Source organism: Dipodomys spectabilis, unplaced genomic scaffold (genome assembly GCF_019054845.1).
Source record: "Dipodomys spectabilis isolate Male_0828 unplaced genomic scaffold, ASM1905484v1 ptg000576l, whole genome shotgun sequence".
NCBI lineage: Eukaryota > Metazoa > Chordata > Mammalia > Rodentia > Heteromyidae > Dipodomys > Dipodomys spectabilis.
This window is the reverse complement of record NW_024871253.1, coordinates 730925-754063: the sequence shown is the minus strand read 5'-3', so window position 1 is coordinate 754063 and position 23139 is coordinate 730925. Positions and strand designations below refer to the sequence as shown.

At 44.4% G+C, this 23139-nt stretch overlaps 1 protein-coding gene across 5 annotated transcripts; it reads left to right on the top strand.

Annotated features, from left to right (window-relative positions):
• Positions 1 to 145: 145 nt before the first annotated feature.
• Cntrob (centrobin, centriole duplication and spindle assembly protein) lies at positions 146 to 19451 on the top strand. Of its 5 annotated transcripts, XM_042670798.1 has the most exons (20): positions 146 to 228; positions 667 to 1190; positions 2902 to 2986; positions 3211 to 3292; positions 3749 to 3905; positions 4981 to 5097; positions 5270 to 5386; positions 5915 to 6013; positions 7383 to 7619; positions 7899 to 8045; positions 9135 to 9268; positions 10042 to 10167; positions 10633 to 10795; positions 12550 to 12808; positions 14137 to 14291; positions 15428 to 15488; positions 15939 to 16109; positions 16233 to 16365; positions 18608 to 18680; positions 18923 to 19451. In XM_042670798.1, the coding sequence occupies exons 2-20, from the start codon at positions 918 to 920 to the stop codon at positions 19046 to 19048; spliced, it is 2715 nt and encodes a 904-aa protein (XP_042526732.1). In that variant the 5' UTR covers positions 146 to 228; positions 667 to 917; the 3' UTR covers positions 19049 to 19451. The 5 variants fall into 5 exon arrangements, with proteins under 5 accessions (XP_042526732.1, XP_042526736.1, XP_042526735.1 ...); XM_042670802.1 differs by lacking the exon at positions 667 to 1190 and having other exon boundaries at positions 168 to 228; XM_042670801.1 differs by lacking the exon at positions 146 to 228 and having other exon boundaries at positions 441 to 1016.
• The last annotated feature ends 3688 nt before the right edge of the window (positions 19452 to 23139 follow it).

Genomic DNA, 23139 nt, shown 5'->3' with positions numbered 1-23139 from the left:
CACCTAGGCTCCTGACGCCTGGGGGCTGCTGCGAGCGTTGTCTCGCGGGCGGATGACGTCATCGAGGCGCGAGAGGCGGGGCTGCAGGAGGTGGGCTGGAAGCTGCCAACGGTTTTGAGTGGGGAGGGCTGCGGGCGGGTGGGGTCTTGATCTTTCCTGGTCCAGGCTCTGGGGAGTGGGGGTAGTTTCTCTCCCTTCCCTTGGCAAGTTGGAGGCAGCAGACTCAAGGTGCGCCGAGGACGGTGGTGGGAGCGGGGCGGTCTCCTCAGGGTAGACGAGAGAGGGGTGCATTTTGGGGACATTTGAGGATGTGACCGAGGGTTCTCCAGGGTTCTTTGGGGGAGGGGCGCAGGGAGGGAGGTATTCCAGGGATCCCTGCTGTGGCGAGATGAAGGGGCTCTATAAAAGAGTGGACTCTGGGTGGAACCAGTGGAGTGGGAGGAGGGGCGTGGCGTAAGGTTCGGCCTCTCCCGAGCCTGGAGCGAGCAGCTGAAGGACTGACTAGGCTAGGCCCCGGGTTAAATTGGGGTCCGTTCCCGTGTGCACGTTCTGGATGAGAGGACGGGTAAGACTAGTTAACCCGAGTGAGCCCGTGCCGAAATTGACTTGCAGCGTCCTGCACTCTAGTTGCGAAGAGGAATTGCAGCCTTGCTGTTGCCTCAACAGGTCTTTTGTCCACATCCCCTCTGCTCCTCGCATCCCGTTTTCCACGGTTCCTAAGAGTTGAGGAAAAGGCATGCCTTTGCCTTCTACATGGCTTCTGGAGCTGGTGGAAACTTTATCCAGAAACTTTTGATATACTTATTCACCAAGGAGTCTTCCTCCCTTCTCTCAAACCTTCCTTCTCTGTGAACTTACCCCACCCTGGCCTTTCCCAAACCTGAACCAAAAGTTAGCAGCCTTTCTTCCCTGTACTCATGGCGACCTCCACTGCTAGTCCCAGTTCGCCTCTTCGAGCAGAAGATCTCCTGAGTGATTCATCAGAGCCCCCTGGGCTCAACCAAGTGTCCTCTGAGGTGACTTCCCAGCTCTATGCTTCTTTGCACCTCAGCCGGCAGGCCGAGGCTACTGCTAGAGCTCAGATGTATTTAGCCTCCTCTTCCCCACCTCCTCATGAGGCATTTGATGGCTTGGCTCAAGAGCTGAGTCGCAGCTTGTCAGTTGGATTGGAGAACAACTTGAAGAAAAAGGTGAGGGAGATGTGTCTCTGCGGACTTCTAGGGTACTAGGCTTCAGGGTCTTGGGATTGCAAATTAGCTTTTCTGAGATTTAAACTATTGTTGGATGTCAGTTTCCTTTTAAAGCACACAGACAGGTCTGCAAGCTTATTGCTGGGAGCAAATGTTTATGATGGGACAGAATGACCTGAAACAACGTAATTTGGGAAATTTAAACTTCCTGGTGTTTTTGTTTGTTTCATTTTTTGTTGTTATTGTCGTTTCTGCCATTGTCACCTGTACTGTGGGGTAGGTTGGTGTTCTGAGACTTGGGACCTGGTTAAGAGAGTGTGGATAAGGTTACTTGGTCCCAAGAGGGAACAAGGGATTTAAGTACAGCAGCAAAATAGGATCTTTTAAGTTCAAAGCTGTTTTGAAAAAACAGCTTGCAAATAAAAAATTGGCTTGCAAATCATTACAACTGTATCATTTATGCAACCCAAGTGGTAGAGTGCCTATCTGAAAGCTCAAGGCCCTGAGCTGAAACCCCAGGATCACAAAAAAAATGGTATGCAAATGATTAAAAACAATATATCCCTGGGTGCTGGTGGCTCATGCCTGTAATCCTAGTTACCTAGGCTGAGATCTGAAGATTGCAGTTCAAATCCAGCCCAGGCAGGAAAGCCCACGGGACTCTTGTTTTTTTTTGTTTGTTTGTTTGTTTTTGTCGGTTGTGGGGCTTGAATTCTGGGCTTGGGCGCTGTCCCTGTGCTCTTCAGCTCAAGGTGAGCGCTCTACCACTTGAGCCACAGCCACTTCTAGTTTACTAGTGGTTTATTGGAGTTAAGAATCCCATGGACTAGGCTGGGAAGGTGGCTCAGTGGTAGAGCGCTTGCCTTGCATGCATGAGGCCCTGGGTTCGATTCCTCAGCACCACATAAGCAAAAAGAAAAAAGCCGGAAGTGGCACTGTGGCTCAAGTGGTAGAGTGCTAGCCTTGAGCTGAAGAGCTGAGGGACAGCGCCCAGGCCCAGAGTTCAGGCCCCACGACCGGACCCCCAAAAAAAAAGACTAGAAGAATCCCACGGACTTTCCTGCCCAGGCTGGCTTTGAACCGAAATCCTCAGATCTCAGCCTCCTGTGTAGCTAGGATAACAAGCGTGAGCCACCGGCGCCCAGCTTCCATGGGACTCTTATCTCCAGGTAATCACCATAAAACTGGAAGTGGAGCTGTTTCTCAAAGAGGTAGAGCTCTAGTTTTGAGCAAAAAAGCTCAGAAACAGTGTCCAGGCCTGAAGTTTAAGCCTCACAAATGGTAAAACAAAACAACAAAATGCCAGTAGTATAATCAATGGTAGAGAAACCTGTTATTCATATTGGATAGGAGAAAGATCATCTCTGGTCTGGGTGCTGAAGCAGTAGTGTTTGCCTGGTAAGTGTAAAGTCCCTGGGTTCAATCCCTAGTACTGCCAAAAAAAAAAGAATGAAGGATGGAAGGATGTTTAGGGGCTTCTTTAGTTGAATCTCCCTACCATTGCCTTTACGTGCCTACTTGATTCTTTTGTTCTCCATTCTGGCTTCTGTAGGTATTTGAATTTTTGGTTTAAAGTTAAACCATCCCTTATTGGATCCATTTTATTTTTTTTTTACTTTCTCAGGACCAGAATAAAAATCCTACCCCTGCAGTAGGCAGAGCTAGGATGGTATATAGGTTGCATCTGATTTCCAGGGGACTTTTTTTCTAGGATGGTTCCAAGCATATCTTCGAGATGGAAAGTGTTCGGGGTCAGCTCCAGACCATGCTCCAAACCTCACGTGATATGGCCTACCGTGAGTAAGCCCCTTCCTAAGAGCTCTGAAGGAGAGCCTAGATGTAAGAGTGGGAGACAGTGGAGAAGGAAAGCAGGGAGGAAAACCTGGATTTCTGAGAGAAGAGACGTGAGAGGAAGGGAATGGAGGAAGTCCAAAGGAAGGACCTCTTCTCTCTTCTTCAAATGATCCCTGTTCCTGTCCTTACCTGACTCTGGATATGGGATCCCTTGGGCTGTGTGCAGGGGCTCCCCTCACTTCAGGAGCTGGCCCAGAAAGACGAGACGACGACTCCTTTGACAGTGAAAGCACAGCTACTTTGCTCAAGTGAGTTCTCCTTGGATTCTTAATGCATTCTCACTATCTTAGAAATCCACTTATTCTACTCCTTAGTGCTCTCCTGTTTATTTACCTCTTAGGGAGCTAAGAAGGCTGTTGCTTAGCTTTCAGTTCTCATCTTTTTCTCTTTTGCTCTCTTCTAGAACCTATAGAGTGGCTTTTAAGTAGTACCTAGATTTTCTTACCATCAATCCTTCTTCACCTGGAAGAAGTTAGCTTGTTTCTGCTTAGTATATTAGAGCAGCATGGAAGAGGAAGAACATTGTAGAGTGAATCACAGGCCTAGGGTGCTGTTTATGGCTCTGTTACTACTTAACCTTATGATTTTGGGCAAATCTCTTGTCCCTTTGAGGTCCCAGTTTCCTCACTTGTAATACAACAGTAAGAATAGTGGCTCTTAAAGGCTTTCTCAACCCTAACATTCTCTTTACTTGATTTGCTCAGCACCCGGCCTCTGCAAGACTTATCTCCATCCAGCTCTGCCCAAGCCCTGGAGGAATTATTTCCCCGCTATACCAGCCTTCAAACAGGGCCCCCACTTAACCCACCAGATTTTCAAGGGCTGAGAGAGGCACTGGACTCAGAGCATACCCGTCGCAAGGTGAGATACAAAGGCTTTCTTCTGAAAGCAGCCAAGATTAGAAATAGGGAACAGAGCACTGGAAAGGGCTAAGGGATAAGAACCTGAAAGCTGGGGAGGACTTGTGGCCATCCTGATGTCATTCTCAATCCCTATATAATGTATCCTGCTGATATATCTGGTTGATTCTCTCTTTAAAAAACAATTTAAACTCCCCTCCCCAAGGATCACTACTTTTACCCTAAGGTCTAGAATGTACATATAAACATCCCATAAGTGTTTGTTGAATGAAACTTTCTGGCTCGTGCACCTTTACAGCTACTAGTGGTAAAATAAATCCTTATCTCATGAGCATCAGCCTTTATATTTAAAGGGTAGACAAATGGACAAGGTCAAGGAAAAGTTGGAACCAGTATTTGTCATTTTTGGCACCCTCTCTTCTCATATTTTAAACCATTTGGACACGAAGACTTGTCTCTCTTATCTTTGCTGTGTTTAATCATTGTATCCAATGAGCTCCTTCAGGTAAGAGTAACATTGTGGGCTACTGCCCTTATTGCAAAGGTTTTTGGGAAGTTTTCTCAGGAGATTGACTTAAGGGAAGAACCCAGAAGCTAAGCATCTATTTCCTGAGATGGAAGAAGAATTTGTGTTTCAGGTCTTGGGCCTCAAGGTTTCTGCCCCAGAATATGCTGATTGTCTTAACTCTCTAAACTGATTCTGTTCTTGGGACCCAGGCTCCCTTTCTGCAGCCCTTTACCCCCTAGAGGAGTTGGAAGGCTAGACACTGTGGTTGGATTATAGATGGGTAGCATCCATACTCTCTCTCTTTTTTTTTTTGGTCGGTTGTGGGGCTTGAACTCTGGGCCTGGGTGCTGTCCCTGAGCTCTTCAGCTCAAGGTGAGTGCTCTACCACTTGAGCTACATCGCCACTTCTAGTTTTCTGGAGTTAACTGGAGATGAGTCTCATTGACTTTCCTGCTCCGGCTGGCTTTGTAAACGCGATCCTCAGATCTCAGCCTCCTGAATAGTCAGGATTACAGGCTTGAGCCACCAGTGCCCGGCCAGCATCCATACTCTTGTCCCTTCTTCTCAGCATTGTGAGCGCCACATTCAGAGCCTGCAGACCCGAGTGCTAGAGCTGCAACAGCAGTTAGCAGTAGCTGTGGCTGCAGACCGCAAGAAAGATATCATGATTGAACAACTGGACAAGGTACCAGGGTGCCCAAAAACGTTGGGTCTTTTCATAGAAGGCATTAAGGAATAGTAAGCAAAAGGGGTAGCCAACCCCTTTTGTGCATACTAAGAGCTGGGATAAGTGGTTGGTTTACTGACTGTTGGGAGAAGATTATTTTGAAATTCTGCCTTAACTTGCCTTTCCTGAGACCCTTGCTCGAGTGGTGGAAGGCTGGAACAGGCATGAAGCTGAACGAACAGAGGTACTTCGAGGACTTCAAGAGGAGCGCCAGGCAGCAGAACTCACCAGAAGCAAGCAGCAGGAGGTAGGTAACCTGGATCATATGCAGAATTCTAGATGGAAAGAGGCAGAAATAGCTCTGGAATTAGGTTTTCCAAAAGATTGACCTCTATTTTGCAGTAGCTGTCCTAACAACTCTTCTTTTCCTTCCTTCCTTCCTTCTCCCTTCACTATTTCTATTGTTCGATTGGTATCCTTGATGACTTCCCAGTTTTTCCCACAACATGAAGTCTCTCATTTAGTTGTTAGCCAGGAAGTATCAAGTTTGTTTGTTTTGGCCAGTCCTTAGGTTTGAACTCAGGGTCTGGGAACTATTCCTGAGCTTCTTTTGTTCATGGCTAGCACTCTTAACACTTGAACCACAGCACCACTTCTGGCCTTTTCTGTTTATGTGGTACTGAGGAATTGAACCCAGGGCTTCATGCTAGGCAAGCACCTTACCACTGAGCCACATTCCCAGCCCCAGGAAGTATCAAGTTTATGTTGTGAATTGTTTTTGAAGTAGAGTTATTTTTTCTCACTTCCTTTGTCCTGTGTTTCTCTCTCCTGAAAGACAGTAACCCGTCTAGAGCAAAGTCTTTCTGAAGCTATGGAGGCTCTGACTCGTGAACAGGAAGGAGCCAGACTACAGCATCGGGAGCAAGAGGCCCTGGTAAGAAGACAGAGATCACTGAGAATGAATCACTGGTAATTCCAGTGGCAGCTGTTAATCATTTCTAGAGACCTATGGGCTATTGGTAGACAGTAGGCATTTATACATTTAGTGGCATCAGATAAGTTTTGAGAGGCTGAAAATGTCGACCTCAATAGAGTGATAGAACCATCTAGAAAATTATTTTAAAATATAAACTTCTGGAACCCACCCCTCAAAGTTAAAGGTTTTTGTTCGTGGTGGTGGTGGTATTTTTTTATTTTATTTTTTGTGGTACTAGGGATGAAACCCAGGGTCTCATTCTAGGCAAGTATTTTACCACTGAGCTACACATCCCTAGCTCACCCAGATGTAAGTTTTGTTTGTTTGTTTGCATTTGGAAAAAGGGTTTAGCTATGTAACCCAGACTGGCCTGCAATTTTCTTTCTTTCTTTTTTTTTTTTTGTCTAGCTCCTGGCTATAGGTTGGATTTTCCAGTCTTTGCGGAATTTCTTTTGATAATTATGATAATAGTTATTGCGTATTGAGTACTTAGTATGTGCCAGACACTTTGCTAACTGTATTTTCTATGCTTTTCACTTTAATCCTGAAAAGGCAGACCCTGTTACTTTACAGATAAAGAAACGTGCTTAAAAATACATAATAAGCTGGGCATGATGATACAGCCCTGTAATCTCAGAACCTAGGAAGCTAAGGCAAAATGATAGTGAGATTGAGACCATCCCAGGCTACATATGGAGACCCTGATTCAAAAACAAAAACAAGAAAACCACAGCATAAATTAATGACAGAACTAGGATTCAGACTTTAGTTTGAATCCTATCCATCTAACTCTAGGATAGGAGTTTTTTCTTGTTGTTGTTGTTTGGGTTTTTTTTTTTTTTTTTTTGGTGCTGGTCTTGTGGTTTGAACTCAGGGCCTAAGCTCTGTCCGTAAATTTCTTTTGCTCAAGGCTAGCACTCTACCATTTGAGCCACATTTCTACTTCTGGCTTTTTGTAATTAGTTGGAGATAAGAGTTTTATAGACTTCCTGCCGGGGCTGGCTTCAAACTTCGGTCCTCAGATCTCAGCCTCCTGAATAGCTAGGATTACAAGCATGAGCCACCAGTGCCCAGCTTGGGTTAGGAATTCTTACCTACTCTATTATAATCTTCTATGTTTCTTCACTGTCATAAACCTCAGTGGGCATATTGTATAGGCGTGGTGGTGGTGAGTTGCTGATCTCTTGAATGCTTATTAAAAATTTGGAGTTTGGGAAGAGTGAGTCTGAGGGTATAGCTCAAGTAGTAGAGCACAGCCTAACAAGAATGAGTCTCAGCACCCTTAAGGGAGAGAAAAAGAAATCCTTGTTTTCTCTTGGTGCTTTAGGAGGAGGAAAGGCAAGCTCTGGCCCTGAGCTTGGAGGTAGAGCAGCAGCGGTGCCGTGCCCTGCAGGACGAACGGGATGAGGCTCGTGCTGGGCAGCTCAGTGAGCTCCGGAAGTTGGAGACTCTTCAGGTTGCCCTAGAAGAAGAGCGGCAGGCTTGGGCCCAGCAAGAGCTCCAGCTAAAGGAACGCCACCAAGCACTGCAGGAAGAAAGCCAGGCTCAGTTGGAAAGGGAAAAGGTGAAAGTGGTGCTTGGAAGAGTTGGGAATGGGATGAGATATTAGAATATATGTATGATATATAGAGAGTGAAGAGCTAAAGGTGAGGGCGTATTGGTCTAGCTGGAAGGGATGGGGGTAATGCGTAACATTAAACCAGGATGGGAAAATACGATCTTTGGGACAAGAGAAAAAGGAAGCTTGGGCTTTATTTATGTCACCAGAGGATGCATTGAAGAACAGAGGTAACCAGGAGCTAGGAGGTGAGGCTTGCATTTATGTTTGCATTCTCTTTCTTAGGGGAACAGTCAGAGGGAGGCCCAGGCAGCCCGGGAGGTCCAGCAACAGTTGGCGCTGGTGCAGGCCGAGGTGCGGCGTCTGGAAGGAGAGCTGGACACAGCTCGGAGAGAAAGAGATGCCCTGCAGCTGGAAATGAGCTTGGTTCAGGTCAGCAGGCAGAGTCCTCTTGTTTATTTTTTTCTGGTTGAGAAAAGCAGGGCTGAGGCAGTCACAGAAGATACTCCCATCTCAGGTATTCTGAGTTGATTCCATCAGTGGCTTCTGTGTGTTATTTGGTAATATTCTCTTGTAAACTCAATCATTTATCTCTAGGTAACAGTTTCCCACAATGCAGACTAAGGTAGGGCAACCTTAAGAGTATATAGACTTAAATTGATTGAAGATAGCTCATGTTATTTTATTTTACTTAATTTTTAAAATTATCATTTGTGTGTGTGTGTTTGTGTGTGTGTGTGTGTGTGTGTGTGTGTGAGTGTGTGTGAGTGTGTGTGTGTGATACTAGGGTTTGAATTCAGGGCCTCACACTTGCTAGGCAGGTACTCTGACCTCTGAGCCATGTCACCAGCCTCATGTTAATTTAAAAAAGATGAGACTACACTTAATTGCATAGATTATATGAGCAGGTGAAGGTTTTAGTCAGAGACCTGATTCCAACAGTGACAGTCTGCTTTGTAACATTCATTAATGACTTGGGTTAAGTCCTCTATATAGGTTGGGGATCCAGGAAGGCACGATGGTGTTCATAGCCTGGTATAGTATAGTGCTCAACATTGTTTTTAATATACAATTAGACTTAGGAAAACATTTTCCATCTAAGTAAATCTCAAAGTCAAATTAGTTAGACCTTGGTCATGAAATATAGCAGATAGTAGTTATGGATGTACTCTGCTTATAAAGCAAAAGACACTGACATTTATGGACTTCTTACTGGATTTCAAGTATTTTGCTAAGGATAACTACATATGTTCTCTCAGACACATGATTTGATTGCTCTGCCTAAACACATTTCCTTGGGCTGATATTTTGTCCCAAGTAGTTTTCACCTGTATGTACATATAAGGTGTGTGTACATCATGGTTTAGTAAGAAAGAGGACTTAGGTTACAATTTTTACTCTTCATTCCTTAGGCAGATTCAGGGAATGTTAGTTGTGGTTCTGTCCATATTACATCCTCAGTCCTCTTCTCAGCCTAGACAGTACTGAACTGACTGCCATCCCAACCTCCTTCACTCCCAGGCCCGGTATGACAGCCAGCGGATCCAGATGGAGTCAGAGCTGTCTGTGCAGCTGGAGCAGCAGGTGACAGAGCGGCTGGCGCAGGTGCAGGAGAACAGCCTGCGGCAGGCAGCCTCCCTGAGGGAGCAACACAGGTACTTGGGACTTCTTAGGTTGCAGTGAGCATTGCCCACGTGTTCAAAGCCCTTTGCTATTTTCTAGCCACTTGCTCCCAGGGTATACTTTCACTCCCATCAGCCAGGACCTTAATCCCTCTTAGGAGTGCTGCCATCAGGTGCTCATGGAGAGCCAGATGTCCTGAGGATTTTCTTCCCACAGGAATAGCCTGTAACTGAGAACTGAAGGCTATAGGTCTATGGGGCCTCCAGTCCCTTGCTGAGGTGGAAGCTGAGCCATCTCTAGAGCTGCTCTGTGGGAGTAACCTTCGTGAAGTGCTCCTCTGCGCCCCTCCCCCCACATTCCTCACCACTTTCTGCAAATGCTTCTTTTTTTTTTTTTTTTTGCCAGTCATGGTGCCTAAACTCTGGGCCTGGGCACTGTCCCTGAGCTCTTCAGCTCAAGGCTAGTGCTCTACCACTTGAGCCACAGCACCATTTCCAGCTTTTTCTGCTTATGTGGTGCTGAGGAATCGAACCCAGGGCCTCATGCATGCAAGGCAAGCACTCTACCACTGAGCCACCTTCCCAGCCCCTACTGCAAATGCTTCTTAAATAAGTCACTTTCCCTTAAGTCTTCATGTCATCTTGAGAAGTTCATCTTGAGACCCTAGCTTTGTTCTTACCTTTTGCTGTGCTGTAGCCAGTCCAGAAGACTCACTGTCACCCCATCTCCTTCACATTCTGTCTTCTCACTGATCGCATCTTCTCTCTCCAATCTCAGTCCTCTTTACTCATCCATACCCTCCTAGGAAGCAGCTTCAAGAGCTCAATGGACAGCATCAGCAGGAACTGGCCGCCCAATTGGCTCAGTTCAAAGTAGAAATGGCAGAACGAGAGGAACGGCAGCAGCAGGTGGCTCAGGACTATGAGCTCAGGTACTGGTCCCCGGAAGTCCCTGGTAGTCCTCAGCTCCTTCCATGGGTAGAGTCCAGACTAGGGTTGGTAAAGAGCTGCATCTTAGAAGATTTTTCTTCTTCCATATTGGCCAGCTCCTTTAGAATTTGAAAGGTCTGACATTCCATCTTGGCTTTTCTTAACTTCCAAGTTTCTGCTTCATTTCATTTTTTATTTTTTTATGGGATTACTGAGGCTTGAACTCAAGGACTTAAGATCTCATAGCTTGTTTTGCTTAAGGCTGACACTCTACTACTTCAGCCACGCTTCCATATCTGGATTTTTGCTGGTTAACTGCTGGAGATCGCTCAGAGTTGTCTGCCTGGGTTGGCTTCAAATCAAGATCTTCAGATCTCAGCTTCCTATAGTAGTTAGGATTATAAGCATGAGTCATCAGGACCCAGCCTCTGTGCTTTAAAAGTCCTTACATTTACCCTTCTCTTCAGACTGGCACGGGAGCAAGCTCGAGTTCGGGACCTACAGAGTGGGAACCAGCAGCTTGAAGAACAGCGGGTGGAGCTGGTAGAACGACTCCAAGCCATGCTTCAGGCCCACTGGGATGAGGCCAATCAGCTGCTCAGCACCACACTCTCATCTTCTAACTCGCAAGTATGCAATGCTTCAAAGAACTATCTTGCCAAAATAAACGTTTTTGTCATGGCCTTAGCTCACCCAGACTGGCCATATTCCATTGAACATAACTTTTCTCCCAGACTCATAGGTGATGAATAATATGCGATTCTAATTTAGTGAAATAACAGCAGACTAAATTATGGGAATCAAGGTTAAAAATTGTTGCTAAGTCCTGCCCTAGAGTAGAATATGGAGTCTTAGTCCTAGCTAGCTCTTCTCATGTTGGCATCTTTCACATTCTTCTTATTTTTATTTTTTGTTATAATGGTGATGTACAGAGAGGTTAGAGTTACATAAGTCAGGTAAAGAGTACATTTCTAGCTGAGTACCAGTGGCTAGAAATGTACTCTAGTACTAGTAGCTAGTAATCCTAGCTACTCAGGAAGCTCATATCTGAGGATCTCGGTTCAAAGCCAGCCCAGGCAGGAAAGTCCATGAGACTCTTATCTCCAATTATCCACCAGAAAACTGGCAGTGGCACTGTGGCTCAAGTAGTAGAGCGCTATCCCTGAGCTGAAGAGCTCAGGGACAGCGCCCAAGCCCAGTGCTCAAGTCCCACAACTGACAAAAAAAACATATACATTTTTTTTTTTGGATACGGTTGTAGGGGCTGAACTCTGGGCCTGGGCACTGTCCCTCAGCTCTTCAGCTCAAGGCTAGCGCTTTACCACTTGAGCCACAATGCCACTTCCGGCTTTTTTCTGCTTATGTGGTGCTGAGGAATCGAACCCAGGGCCTAATGCATGCAAGGCAAGCACTCTACCACTGAGCCACCTTCCCAGCCCAAAAAAGTACATTTATTTTGGGACAATGTTACCATTCCTTTGCTCTCTCTCAGTTTTTCCTTCCCATCTCTACCCACAAATTGTATAGTTCATTTCAACATAGTGTCCAGTGAGTACCATTGCTGTATTTGTTCACCCTTTGTCCCTGTATTTCTGTGCCTGCCCTTATATTCCCAAAGATATATAAATGAACAAACAGAACAAAAAGAGAAGGAAACAAAACAGTAAAAGGGAAAAAAACCCTCTTATTTCCATTTCTTGGAATTCATTTCGATGAATATTTTGTATGATCAGATGCATATAGGCATTGTGCCTTTCTCTTCTCCTAAGAGTAGCCTCCTTGGATCTCGCTGTATATGAATGCCTAGAGACCTGTAACATTCTTCTTTTAATTATGAACTTGTTAGTATTAGCTAACATGTTTTGTAAAATAAGTAATAATATGCACTGATAAAAAGGAAATCCTGAATATTAAGAGTTCACAGTAAACATTATCTCGTATCCCTGTGCCTTAGCCTCCCAAGTTCTCGCCTTAGAAGTAGAAACTGAGCCTTATCTCCCCTTTCATCTATCCCACCCATATCCCAAATGTTCACCTTCTGTCTACTGCCATATGCCTTTTTTTCAACTAAGTTTTTATTGATGTATGTAATAGTTATTCCTTTATCTGATACCTACAATAAATATCATTAAGATACATGTCTTTGTATATCTAAAAAATGTCTCGAAATAGAATTGTAAGAAAAAACCCCAACCTTGCCCATGTAATTGTAACCCCTCTGTATGGTATTTTCACAATTTTTTTTAAAAAAAGCTTAAAATGTAATGGTTTTTATCCATTGAATAATTGGTAGAGGTTACCCAACCTTCTTTTAAGAAAGTTGAGGTAATTTATAATCTCACTAAATGTCTGTACTATGACTTCTATCTGAATACATTGGCCAGGTTCCTCCTGCTGAGCCCTCTAGCCCTGGGTCTTTGGAGCCGGAGAAGGGGGAGAGGAGAGTGTGGAGTGTGCCTCCTGCAGCTGTGGCCCTGAAACCTGTGCTGCAGCAGAGCCGGGAAGCAAGGAGCGAGCTGCCTGGAATACCTCCTGCCCACTGCAGTTCCTCTCCTGATCTTAGTCTCCTGCTGGGGCACCCTTTCCAGAGCCAGAACTCCTTCCAGCCCCTAGAACCCAAACCTGATCTTGCTCCATCTTCAGGTAAGTGAGGGAAGAAGTCAAGGGGGATTCCACTTCGATGCATGTCTTCTAGCTTTCCTTTCAGGCAAAGGGTAGGAGAGCTCATGGAAATGGGATGCAGGTGGACTGTGGAATAGGGAACAGGGGTGTGGCTGGGAACAGCAGCAAAATATCCCTTCTCGCTTGGGCTCATACTTCCCATCCAGCATGCTTTCTCCTTTGTCTTGTTAGACCAGCATTCTCTGTCACTCAAGGTCCTTGTTCCATGGTTTACACATGGATTTGACCAGCCATGACACTAACTCTAGCTCAGGCTTTAAACATTTATTGAATTTCTTAAGTCCAACTTAAATTAAGAGGTGATGTGGTAGATTGGCATACATCTACTGGACTGGCTGGCCTTGGTGGGTGGCCACCCCTGGCTTCGTCAGATATGACTTAGGTGGATGCACATGTCGTATATGGCACAAAAATGTCAACCAGGGGAAAATTAAAGGTGAAGGGTAAGTTGCATTGCATTGCAAATTATGCAATAGTGCTAGGTGCCACTGGCTCACACCTATATTCCTAGCTCCTCAGGAGGCTGAGATCTGAGAACTATGGTTTGAAGCCAGCCTGGGCAAGAAAGTCCATGAGACTTTTATCTCCAATTACCTACCCAAAAAACTGGAAATGGAGCTGTGACTCAAACTGAGGCCCTGAGTTAAAGCCCCAGGACTGGCACCAAAAAAAAGATTAGGGATATGTTCTGGTAAAGCAGCAGAACATATCTATCAACTATTTCCATTCTATAAGGAGTTAAGGTATTATTGGTTTAGAGTTTAGAGTCTTGAGCACCATTGCTTTCTTTTTCTTTTTCTTTTCTTTTTTTTTTGGGGGGGTCCCGTCATGGGGCCTGAACTCTGGGCCTGGGTGCTGTCCCTCAGCTCTTCAGCTCAAGGCTAGCATTCTACCACTTGAGCCACAGCGCAACTTCCGGCTTTTTTCTTTTTGCTTATGTGGTGCTCAGGAATCGAACCCAGGGCCTCATGCATGCAAGGCAAGCACTCTACCACTGAGCCACCTTCCCAGCCCCATTGCTTTCTTTTTCTCCATATACTTTTGTCTTAGAATTCAGCTGTGCCATTTCCTATGTTCTTTCTCCAGCTCTTAGGCAGGATATGTGGCTCAAGCAGTAGGACACTGGCCTAGCAAGTGCAGGGCCTTGAGTCCAAACCCAGTACTGACAAACAGCTTCTTCTTTTAGCTATGATGTGTTTTACATGTAATAGTGCCATTTCCTTGGTCATTTGGTGAGTTAATTTGTTGAGAAACTGCCACCCCTGCAAAAGCACTATTTCACTTTATAGCTGGGATCTTCTCAGCACTGGGAACCTTTGATGCTGATCAAAGGGCAGAACGGCCATTTCCTGAAGATGATCCTGGATTGGATGGGGATGGTTTCCTAAAGCCAGCACTGCCACCTGCATCTCAGCTCCAGGGTCTTAAGAATTTTTTGCAGCAGGTAAGATTCCATGTAGACCATTTTTTTTTCCATGCCCTTTCTCATTTCCTCTTCCCACTTTTTTTTTTTAACTGATTCTAGGGCTTGAACTCAGGGCCTGGGTACTTTCCCTGAGCTTTTTTGCTCAAGGCTGGTGCTCTATCACTTGAACTAAAGCTTCACTACATTTCTGGCTTTTTTGGTGGCTAATTGGAGATAAGATTGTCTTGCCCGGGCTGGCTTTGAACCATGATCCTCAGATCTTAGCCTTCTGAGTAGCTAGGATTACAGGTGTGAGCCATCGGTGCCCAGCCCTCTTACTCCCTCATTTTTCCTCTGGATTGTGGTTCAATCTAGGATTCATTCCCCTGTACTCTACTCTTAAGCCATGTCCCCAATATTGTTGGGTTTTTTTTGTAGGTTGTGGGGCTTGAACTCTGGGCTGGGTGCTGTCCCTCAGCTATTCAGCTCAAGGCTAGCACTCTACCACTTGAGCCACAGCACCACTTCTGGTTTTCTGGTGGTTTATTGTAGTCTTATAAGAGTCTTGCGGACTTTCCTGCCTGGGCTGGCTTTGAACTGTGATCCTCAGATCTCAGCCTCCTGAGTAGCTAGGATTACAGGTGTGAGCCACCGGCGCCTGACCATTTGCTTTGTTTTAAAACAGGTTTTCGGGCTGGGAAGGTAGCTCAGTGGTAGAGTGCTTGCCTTGCATGCATGAGGCCCTGGGTTCGATTCCTCAGCACCACATAAGCAAAAAGAAAAAAGCCAGAAGTGGCGCTGTGGCTCAGGTGGTAGAGTGCTAGCCTTGAGCTGAAGAGCTGAGGGACAGCGCCCAGGCCCAGAGTTCAGGCCCCACGACTGGACACCTGCCCAAAAAAAATAAATAAATAAAACAGGTTTTCACTATGTAGCCCAGGCCGGCCTTAAACTCATGTTTCTTCTGCCTCAGATGCCTAATTGCTGGGATAATAGGCATTCGTCAGCAACCCCAGCTGGCTTCCTTTCCTTTTAGGACCAGTTCTTCTCTCAGCTCTGTGCCCTGTCTCCACATCATTCCTAGTACATCATTCTCTTTTGGAACTAGCCCTTTCTTTAGCAAACTCTACTCTCCTCAATACCATCAACTAGGAAACCTTACTGTGTTGTTTCCTTAGCTGCTGGAGACTGTACCCCAGAACAATGAGAGCTCTGTTGACCTGTTGCCCCCTAAGTCTGGTGAGTTTCAACTATGAACAAGATGGGCCCCCCCAAATTTAATTGTTTAATTGAAATGCTTTATGTCTTAGCAAATAAGCAAATCTGAATTAGAAACAAAGCCACAGTAATGATCTATAGGGAGATTATACATACTTCATCTGAATCTGCATTCCACTTCTAAAGCAATTTGTCACTATACCTGGCACTGTTACAATTACTTCTAGTATTCTGCAATATGAGATTGATAACAGCTAACAGCTAATTGCTACCTGAGTAAAAAAAGTACTTATATTAAAATGACAAGATAACTTGGCTGTCTAGTACATTATAACCATTGGGAATATTATACCTATTGTTCTTTTTACTTTATAGAAATCACGATATAGCAAGATTTTCTTGGAGTGGGCAGGGTTGTTGTTCATTTGTATGTCCTATTCTTCATTCTTGAATCGCTCTCCTCTTTGTTAGGTCCTCGTAGTGTCCCATCTTGGGAAGAAGTCCCTCAAGTGCCACGGCTTCCACCCCCGGTCCATAAAACTAAAGTTCCCTTAGCCATGGCATCTGGTCTCTTCCGGGTCCACGAGCTTCCCTCATCCCATTCCCAAGACAGTGGTCCCAGTACTGGTTCTCCAGAGAGAGGTAAGGAGACCGTCAGTTCACCAAGGAAAGAAGAATGGAAGAGCTTTAGGCCTTCTGGATTTCTAGAGAAAATGAGGGCAGGAGGGTGTCTAGAGCAATGACCTGTAGCAACATGTGTCTCAGGTGCAGAAATGCCTAACTCCCCAAGGCAGCTGATGGAGTTGTCTCAGCTATTACGACTGTACCAGGCCCGAGGGTGGGACACTGTGCCTTCTGAGGACCTGCTTCTCTCCCTGAAGAGGCTAGAGCACAGCAGGTATACACCTGGGGAGGAGGATGGAAGTGGAATCTGGATTAGGGAGGGGTACAGGACAGGGAAGACTGCAGCATGGCAATTGTTGAGAAGACTCCCTTTTTGTTGTTGTGTTTGGAAGGAAAGTAAACGATGTGCTTCTCCTCATTGTTCCCATCTCTCCTTGTCTCCATTTTTACTGCTTTTTTGGGTGGGGGCAGCATTGGGGTTTGAATTCAAGGCCCTCATGTTCTTGCTTGGCTTTTTTGCTTACAGCAGATGCTCTACCACTTGATGATCTACCAAGCCAATTTTTGTTTGTTTTTTGCTGGTTACTTGGAGATAAGAGTCTCCTGAGTAGCCAGGAGTGAACTAATGGCAGCTGGCTTGCTTTTTTTTCTTTATTTCCTCTTTCCTGTGATCTGTGTGCTAGATTTTTTTCCTCTCTTCATCTTGAAGCTCAAAACTCAGAATCCTGAGATACTGGCTTTTCTGAGTCATTGGATTCCATTGGCATCTCTTCCTATTGATCCCATTTGTTTCTGTTCTTTTTTTAAAAAAAATATAATACTTTTAAAAATTGTAATCTTTGGGCTAGGAATGTGGCTTAGTGGTAGAGTGCTTGCCTAAATGCATGAAGCCCTGGGTTAGATTCTTCAGTACCACATTAAAAAAAGCCAGAAGTGCCGGGCGCTGGTGGCTCACCCCTGTAATCCTAGCTACTCAGGAGGCTGAGATCTGAGGATCGTGGTTCAAAGCCAGCCCGAGCAGGAGAGACCGTGATACTCTTATCTCCAATAATCCACCAGAAAACCGGAAGTGGCGCTGTAGCTCAAGTGGTAGAGCGCTCGCCTTGAGCTGAAGAGCTGAGGGACAGCGCCCAGGCCCAGAGTTCAAGCCTCAAAAAAAAAAAAAAAAAAAAGCCAGAAGTGGCACTGTGGCTCAAGTGGTAGAGTGCTAGTCTTGAGTGAAAAAAAGAAGCTCAGGAACAGTGCCCAGGCTCTGGTTCAAACCCTAGGACTGGTAAAGAAAAAAAAATTATAATCTTTAAGTAATTCTATGAAGGACTTGCCATGCAACAAAGCAGCTTATGAATATAGTGCATCTTGATCAATGTCACTCCTTTTATTATTTTCCATCATTCTTCCAAACTCTACCCTTTGCTCGGTTTTCTTAATTTTGTAGTATATGCATTTAATTTTTTTTTGGGGGGGGTCCAGTCGTGGGGCCTGAAACTCTGGGCCTGGGTGCTGTCCCTCAGCTCTTCAACTCAAGGCTAGCGCTCTACCACTTGAGCCACAGCGCCACTTCCGGCTTTTTTCTTTTTGCTTATGTGGTGCTGAGGAATCGAACCCAGGGCCTCAGGTATGCAAGGCAAGCACTCTACCACTGAGCCACCTTCCCAGCCCCCTACATGCATTTAATTTTATGACTGCATTCTTCCCATTTCCTCTCTTCATTTGGTATCCTCTCCTGAGTCCACTTCCCTGTTTGAGTACCTATTTCCTAGGGTTTATTTTGTTGGACTAGGTGTTAGCTTTTCTAAGGAATTATCTTTTTTTTTTTTTTTTTTTCTTTTTTGGTCAATCATGGAGCTTGAAGTCTAAGCCTGGGCATTGTCCTTGAGCTCTTCAGCTTAAGGCTAGCACTCTACCACTTGAGCCACAGCAGCACTTCCGGTTTTCTGGTGGATAATTGGAGATAAGAGTTTCACAGACTGTCTTGCCCAGGCTGGCTTTGAACCGTGATCCTCAGATCTCAGCCTCCTTAGTAGCTAAGATCACAGGTGTGAGCCACCAGAATTGGGCAGGAATTATATCTTTTGAATTCTCCCTTACACTATTTGAGTTCTATCCTTGTTCTTTTTATGGGGGTAGGGGGAGGTGCTGGTCCTGGGGCTTGAACTCAGGGTCTGGGGCACTGTCCCTGAGCTTTTTTGCTAAGGCTCTACTATTAAGCCATAGCTCTACTTCTGGCTTTTTGTGGCTAATTGGAGATGAGTCTCACAGACTTTTTTTTCCTGGGCTGGCTTTGAACTGTGATCCTCAGATCTCAGCCTTCTCAGTAGCTAGGATTGCAGGTGCTAACCACTGTGCTTGGCCCTTGTTCATATTCTTTTATTAAAAAATTGTTTTATTGTTATTATAAAGGTGATGTACAGAGAGGTCTTGTTAAGAGACAGAATTGAGGAGCATTTTGTCTGTCCAGTGTTAGGTAGGGTTGGGGGATCGCTTCCCCATCTTCATACCCTTGATTTGTGTGGTAGGACTGATGGCCGAGGGGAGACTGTCCCCAGAAGGAACACAGACTCCCGCTTGGGTGAGATCCCCCGGAAAGAGGTGAGGGAAATGGAGACCTGGGCTCTTCAGCTCTTTCCACTTCCTGGCTGCCCCACTGCCCCACTGCCCCACTGCCCTGTTGCCCAGCTCTCCAATCCCAGTTCCTACTTGCTGGAGCATGGGCTTGCTTTCTCCTGTCATCACTGCTTTCTAGGCCTCTCCACAGTGCGCCCTTCCTCCATGGGGTTGAGGGACTGAGAGTATGTGATGCTGACTTTTTCATCTCTTTTCTCAACTCTCAGATCCCTTCCCAAGCTGTCTCTCGTCGTATTGCTACAGCCCCTAAGACTGAAAAAGCTCCTGCACGGAAGAAAATTGGGCACCCTGCCCCCAGTAGCGTGAGGAGTAGGGGTGGGGTCTGGAGATGAGCTCCTACCCTTTCTAAGGGCTTTCTTCTCCTCTTCCTCTTCTGCTTTTTATTTCAATAAATGGTTAGTATGTATTAGAGTCTCTGACTCAGAGGAATTTGGGAAATGGGGTTCTACAGGAAGGCTACTTTGTAAAAAAAAAAACAACAACCCTTTATTCTATTTCAGTATTTTGTATATGTTACATATTTATATGCTATTTTCTGTGGGAAAAGATCAATACTATGTAAGAATTCTATGAATTCTGGAAGTTGGAGTGAGCTGAAGTTCAGTTGGTATAAAGTAAAATCTATAGAGTGATTAGTGATTGGTACTAGAATTATGAATGACCCTTACTTTCTTTTTTATACATTTTTTGTACTTTATAAATTTTCTAAAACACATGTTATTTTAACAATCAGAGGGGAAAAATTGTTAATAAAAGAATAAGCTGTTGTGTAAAAATTTATACAAAAATGTGGTTTTTGTGAAGGGGCTTTTTGTTTTGTTTTGTTTTGTTTTTTTGCTGTTTTGTTTTGTTTGTTCGTTTGGACTCAGACTTGAGCTTGCTGTATATTACTTGATTCATGCCAAAAACTCTTTTTGCTTTTATTTTTGAGATAGGATTTCATACTTTTGCCTAGACCTAGTCTTGGATCATGACATTCCTACCACTGCCTCCCATGTAGCTAGAAGTATAGGCAAATCCCATCTTGCCCAGCTTGTTTTTTGAGAAAGGTTCTTGACAACTTTTGCCTGAGCCTAGGCTCAGACCGTTCTCCTTCTGTCTTTACCTCCTAACTAGGTGGATTATTGGCATAAGCCAGTGTGCCCAGTCAAAGTCTTATATTTTAAGAATAGTTCATTCTTTCCAGTGCACTGGTGATTCAGACGGTAAATTCTGCTACTATGAGCAGACATATTATGCCTATTATCTTTCAAATGTGAGCAATTAGAATGAAAAAGACCATAATGGCAAACAATTTCCATCCTAATGCTCACCAAAATGAACATAGAAAAGTAATGTTAGGAAATGACATCTCCATGAAACTAATGCCCCCAACTTCAAGGTTCATACACCAAAAGCCACATGGTCTATTTTCAATTAAACAGAGTGTGCATGGGACCACGCTTCCAGGACCCATGCACAATTCTTCTGGTCTGGATCATGGTGCAGATGGTGGTGATGGAGAGTGTAGTTCTGAAGATCCTGGTCCTGGTTGGTTTGCCAGAGTCTGAAATGGGCAATGCCCTTTGATTAAACCCAAAACAGAGAGCATCTAGATGATTATAGACTCAAACAATTCTTCATATCAATAAACATTTAGGTTTTATTTCCTTCTACCTAAGCCTCCTGGAGAGGGAATGAGAAAGAAAAGATGAAGATGGATAACCAGAAATTGTGTGGGTTCTTCTCATCCGTGTTCAGGATCACTCTGTCCTCAGCCCACCAGGTCAGGAATGCTCTGACTAGCATGTAGAAGCAAAGAACCAAAACACAAATGGGTATAGAAGTGGCACACTCCTACTTACCACTTGAGCACACCTTCAGTTCTAGCTTTTTGCTGGTTAATAGGAGTTAAGAGTCCACAGATTTGTCTACTTGAGAACTGAGATTCTCATATCTCCTGAGTAGTTAGGATTATAAGCATGAGTGACCACTACCTGGCTTGGAGGGGCTTTTTGAGCCCTGATTACCTATGACTGAAAATATTTCCATTTCTACTTTTTATTTAAAATGCCTTAAATTGGCTTGATCAAACTGGTTTTGTGGCATGTTACTTAGCAACATTGGTAAGAAATGATTTTATACCATTTTTAACACTGGTAAAATTAATACCCACTTCATTCTTCTTATGCCTGTATTCTAGCTAGCCACCATCAATCAGCATGCCCTACATTTCTCTCGATGTGAAGCACAGTCTGGAGAATAGTTTCTTAAACAACACTTTTCAAACAAAATCAGAAGAGAGCATAGTGCTGACTTAACCATTTTATGAAGTCATTATTACAAGACAACTTTTGTTTTTTTTTAAATATATATATATGGAGTCCACACTTAAAATCTGTTGGGTCACTAAAGATCACTCAAGAGGCTGAGGAGGGAAAGGAAACTGACAGACAAGTTACTTCCCACTTGTTTTTGCAGACCTTGGGGCTTGAGCTCAAGACCTGGGCACTGTCCCATAGTTTTTTGCTCAAGGCTGGTGCTCTACCACTTGAGCCACAGCTCCACTTCCAATTTGCATTCTCTCTCTCTCTCTCTGTCTGTCTCCTCATATCTCAGCCTCTTGAGTGGCTAGGATTACACATGTGAGCCACAGGCACCAGCTATATAATCATCTTTCTGTAACACACATACCAGTTGAAAAGAGCATCAAATGATACATTTAAAATCTGTGATATATTGAAGTGATATTAAATTTATGTTTATATTGTAAGTGATAAGTTACATAATACTATGTTATCTATCAGGTTAATTGGTCTATTAGATTTTGTTAAAAACATGTCTGCTTGGGGCCAGTTACTGGTAGCTCATGCCTGTCATTCTAGTTATTTAGGAGGCAGAAATCAAGAGAATCATGGGTCAAAGCCAGTCCCTGCGGAAACAGTTTTTGAGAATCCCATCTTAACAAGTACAATAGCTGGTGTTACATACTTGTCATTCAAGCTATGGTAGAAAGTATAAAAGGTCCAGGCCAAAAGTGTGCCTCTATCTAAAAAATAACCAGAGCAAAAACAGGGAGAGGTCATGGGAGAGCTAGCAAGCACAAGCCTTGAGTTCAAACTCCAGTACCATAAAAAATACACATCAGTTCTTGCATAATCACAATAAATAGGTGTTGGATTAACAAAAGATTAAGAAAAGAGGGAAGGCAACAAGGGCTTCATGGAGAAGAAACTCAAAAGAGCCAGTAAAAATTGGGAAAGGTGGTCAGCCTTGTTAGGGAAGAGGACAGTACAATCCCAGGAGGCTGAGATCCTAGGATTGCTGTTTGAAGCCAGCCCAATAGGAAAGTTCGTGACATTCTTCTCTCCAATTAACCAGCAAAAAGCTGGAATTGGAGCCATAATTTCAGTGGAAGAGTGCTAGCCTTAAGAGAAATAGCTAAGGGACAGTGCCTAAGCCTCAAGTCCAAGCCCTAGTACCTGCACCAAAAAACAAACAAAAACCTATCATTTGGCAGAGAAGACTGTTAGCATTTTAAAAGTCTAAGCTCATTGTCTTCTGAGGATATGGAACAATAAAAAGCTCTACTTATGGTCACTGGCAAGAGAATCCGGAGAGGATAAGTGGTTCATTTGGGGAAAGATTTTGGCTGTACCGTACCTAGTAAATGTAAGGATGTCCATACTCTGCGATGCAGTGAAACCATCCCTGGGGATGTGCCCTAAAAAAGCTTGCCCATGTGTGCCAGGAAACAAGTACAGGGGGTCACAGGAAAGCTTTAAATAATGAAATGTCCATCAACAGTGGTAGTTTCCCATCATGCAATACCACACAGCAGCACATATGCATGAACTAAATAAAGTTCCATGCATTGACAAATTGAGTGGAAAAAGCAGATTGCTGCAGAAACTATACAGCATTACTGCTTATGCAATGCTAAAAGTCAGCACAGCAAAGAGCCAGGTGAGGAGGAGAGCCACACAAGAGCTGGCCTGGCTCAAAGCTGAGGTACATCTACCTGGCAGAATGACCTGCTGAAGGGTCAGGACATGGACAAGCTAAGTCAGGTGTGAGGGAGGATATGGTAGGGATCGACACTCGTAGCTGGATCATTCCAGTCTCTATCTCCAACATCACATAGCATTCTCCCTGTGTGTCTGGGTCCTCTGACCTTCTTTTAAGGATATCACACTTACTGGATTTAGGGTCCACTCAAATCTACTATGACCTTATGCTAAATTTATATTGGAAAAAAAATTCCTATTGTACATCTCCTTATAAATGGTTTCACTTTCTTTGGTTTCATTTCTCCATTATCGACTGCACTCTGCAAATACCCAGAAATAAAGTACCTCTTGTTGTATACTTTTAACATTTTTTAATTTTTTTATTGTTGTTACAAAGGTGATGTACAGAGGGGTTAAAGTTACATAAGGTAATG

Excerpts from the sequence above, each read along its gene's own strand:
- Cntrob (XM_042670798.1), top strand. The coding sequence starts at position 918 with ATGGCGACCTCCACTGCTAGTCCCAGTTCGCCTCTTCGAGCAGAAGAT. Across the intron at positions 2,987-3,210 it reads CTCACGTGATATGGCCTACC|GGGCTCCCCTCACTTCAGGA; the intron begins GTGAGTAAGCCC and ends GGCTGTGTGCAG. Across the intron at positions 15,489-15,938 it reads CCTGTTGCCCCCTAAGTCTG|GTCCTCGTAGTGTCCCATCT; the intron begins GTGAGTTTCAAC and ends CCTCTTTGTTAG.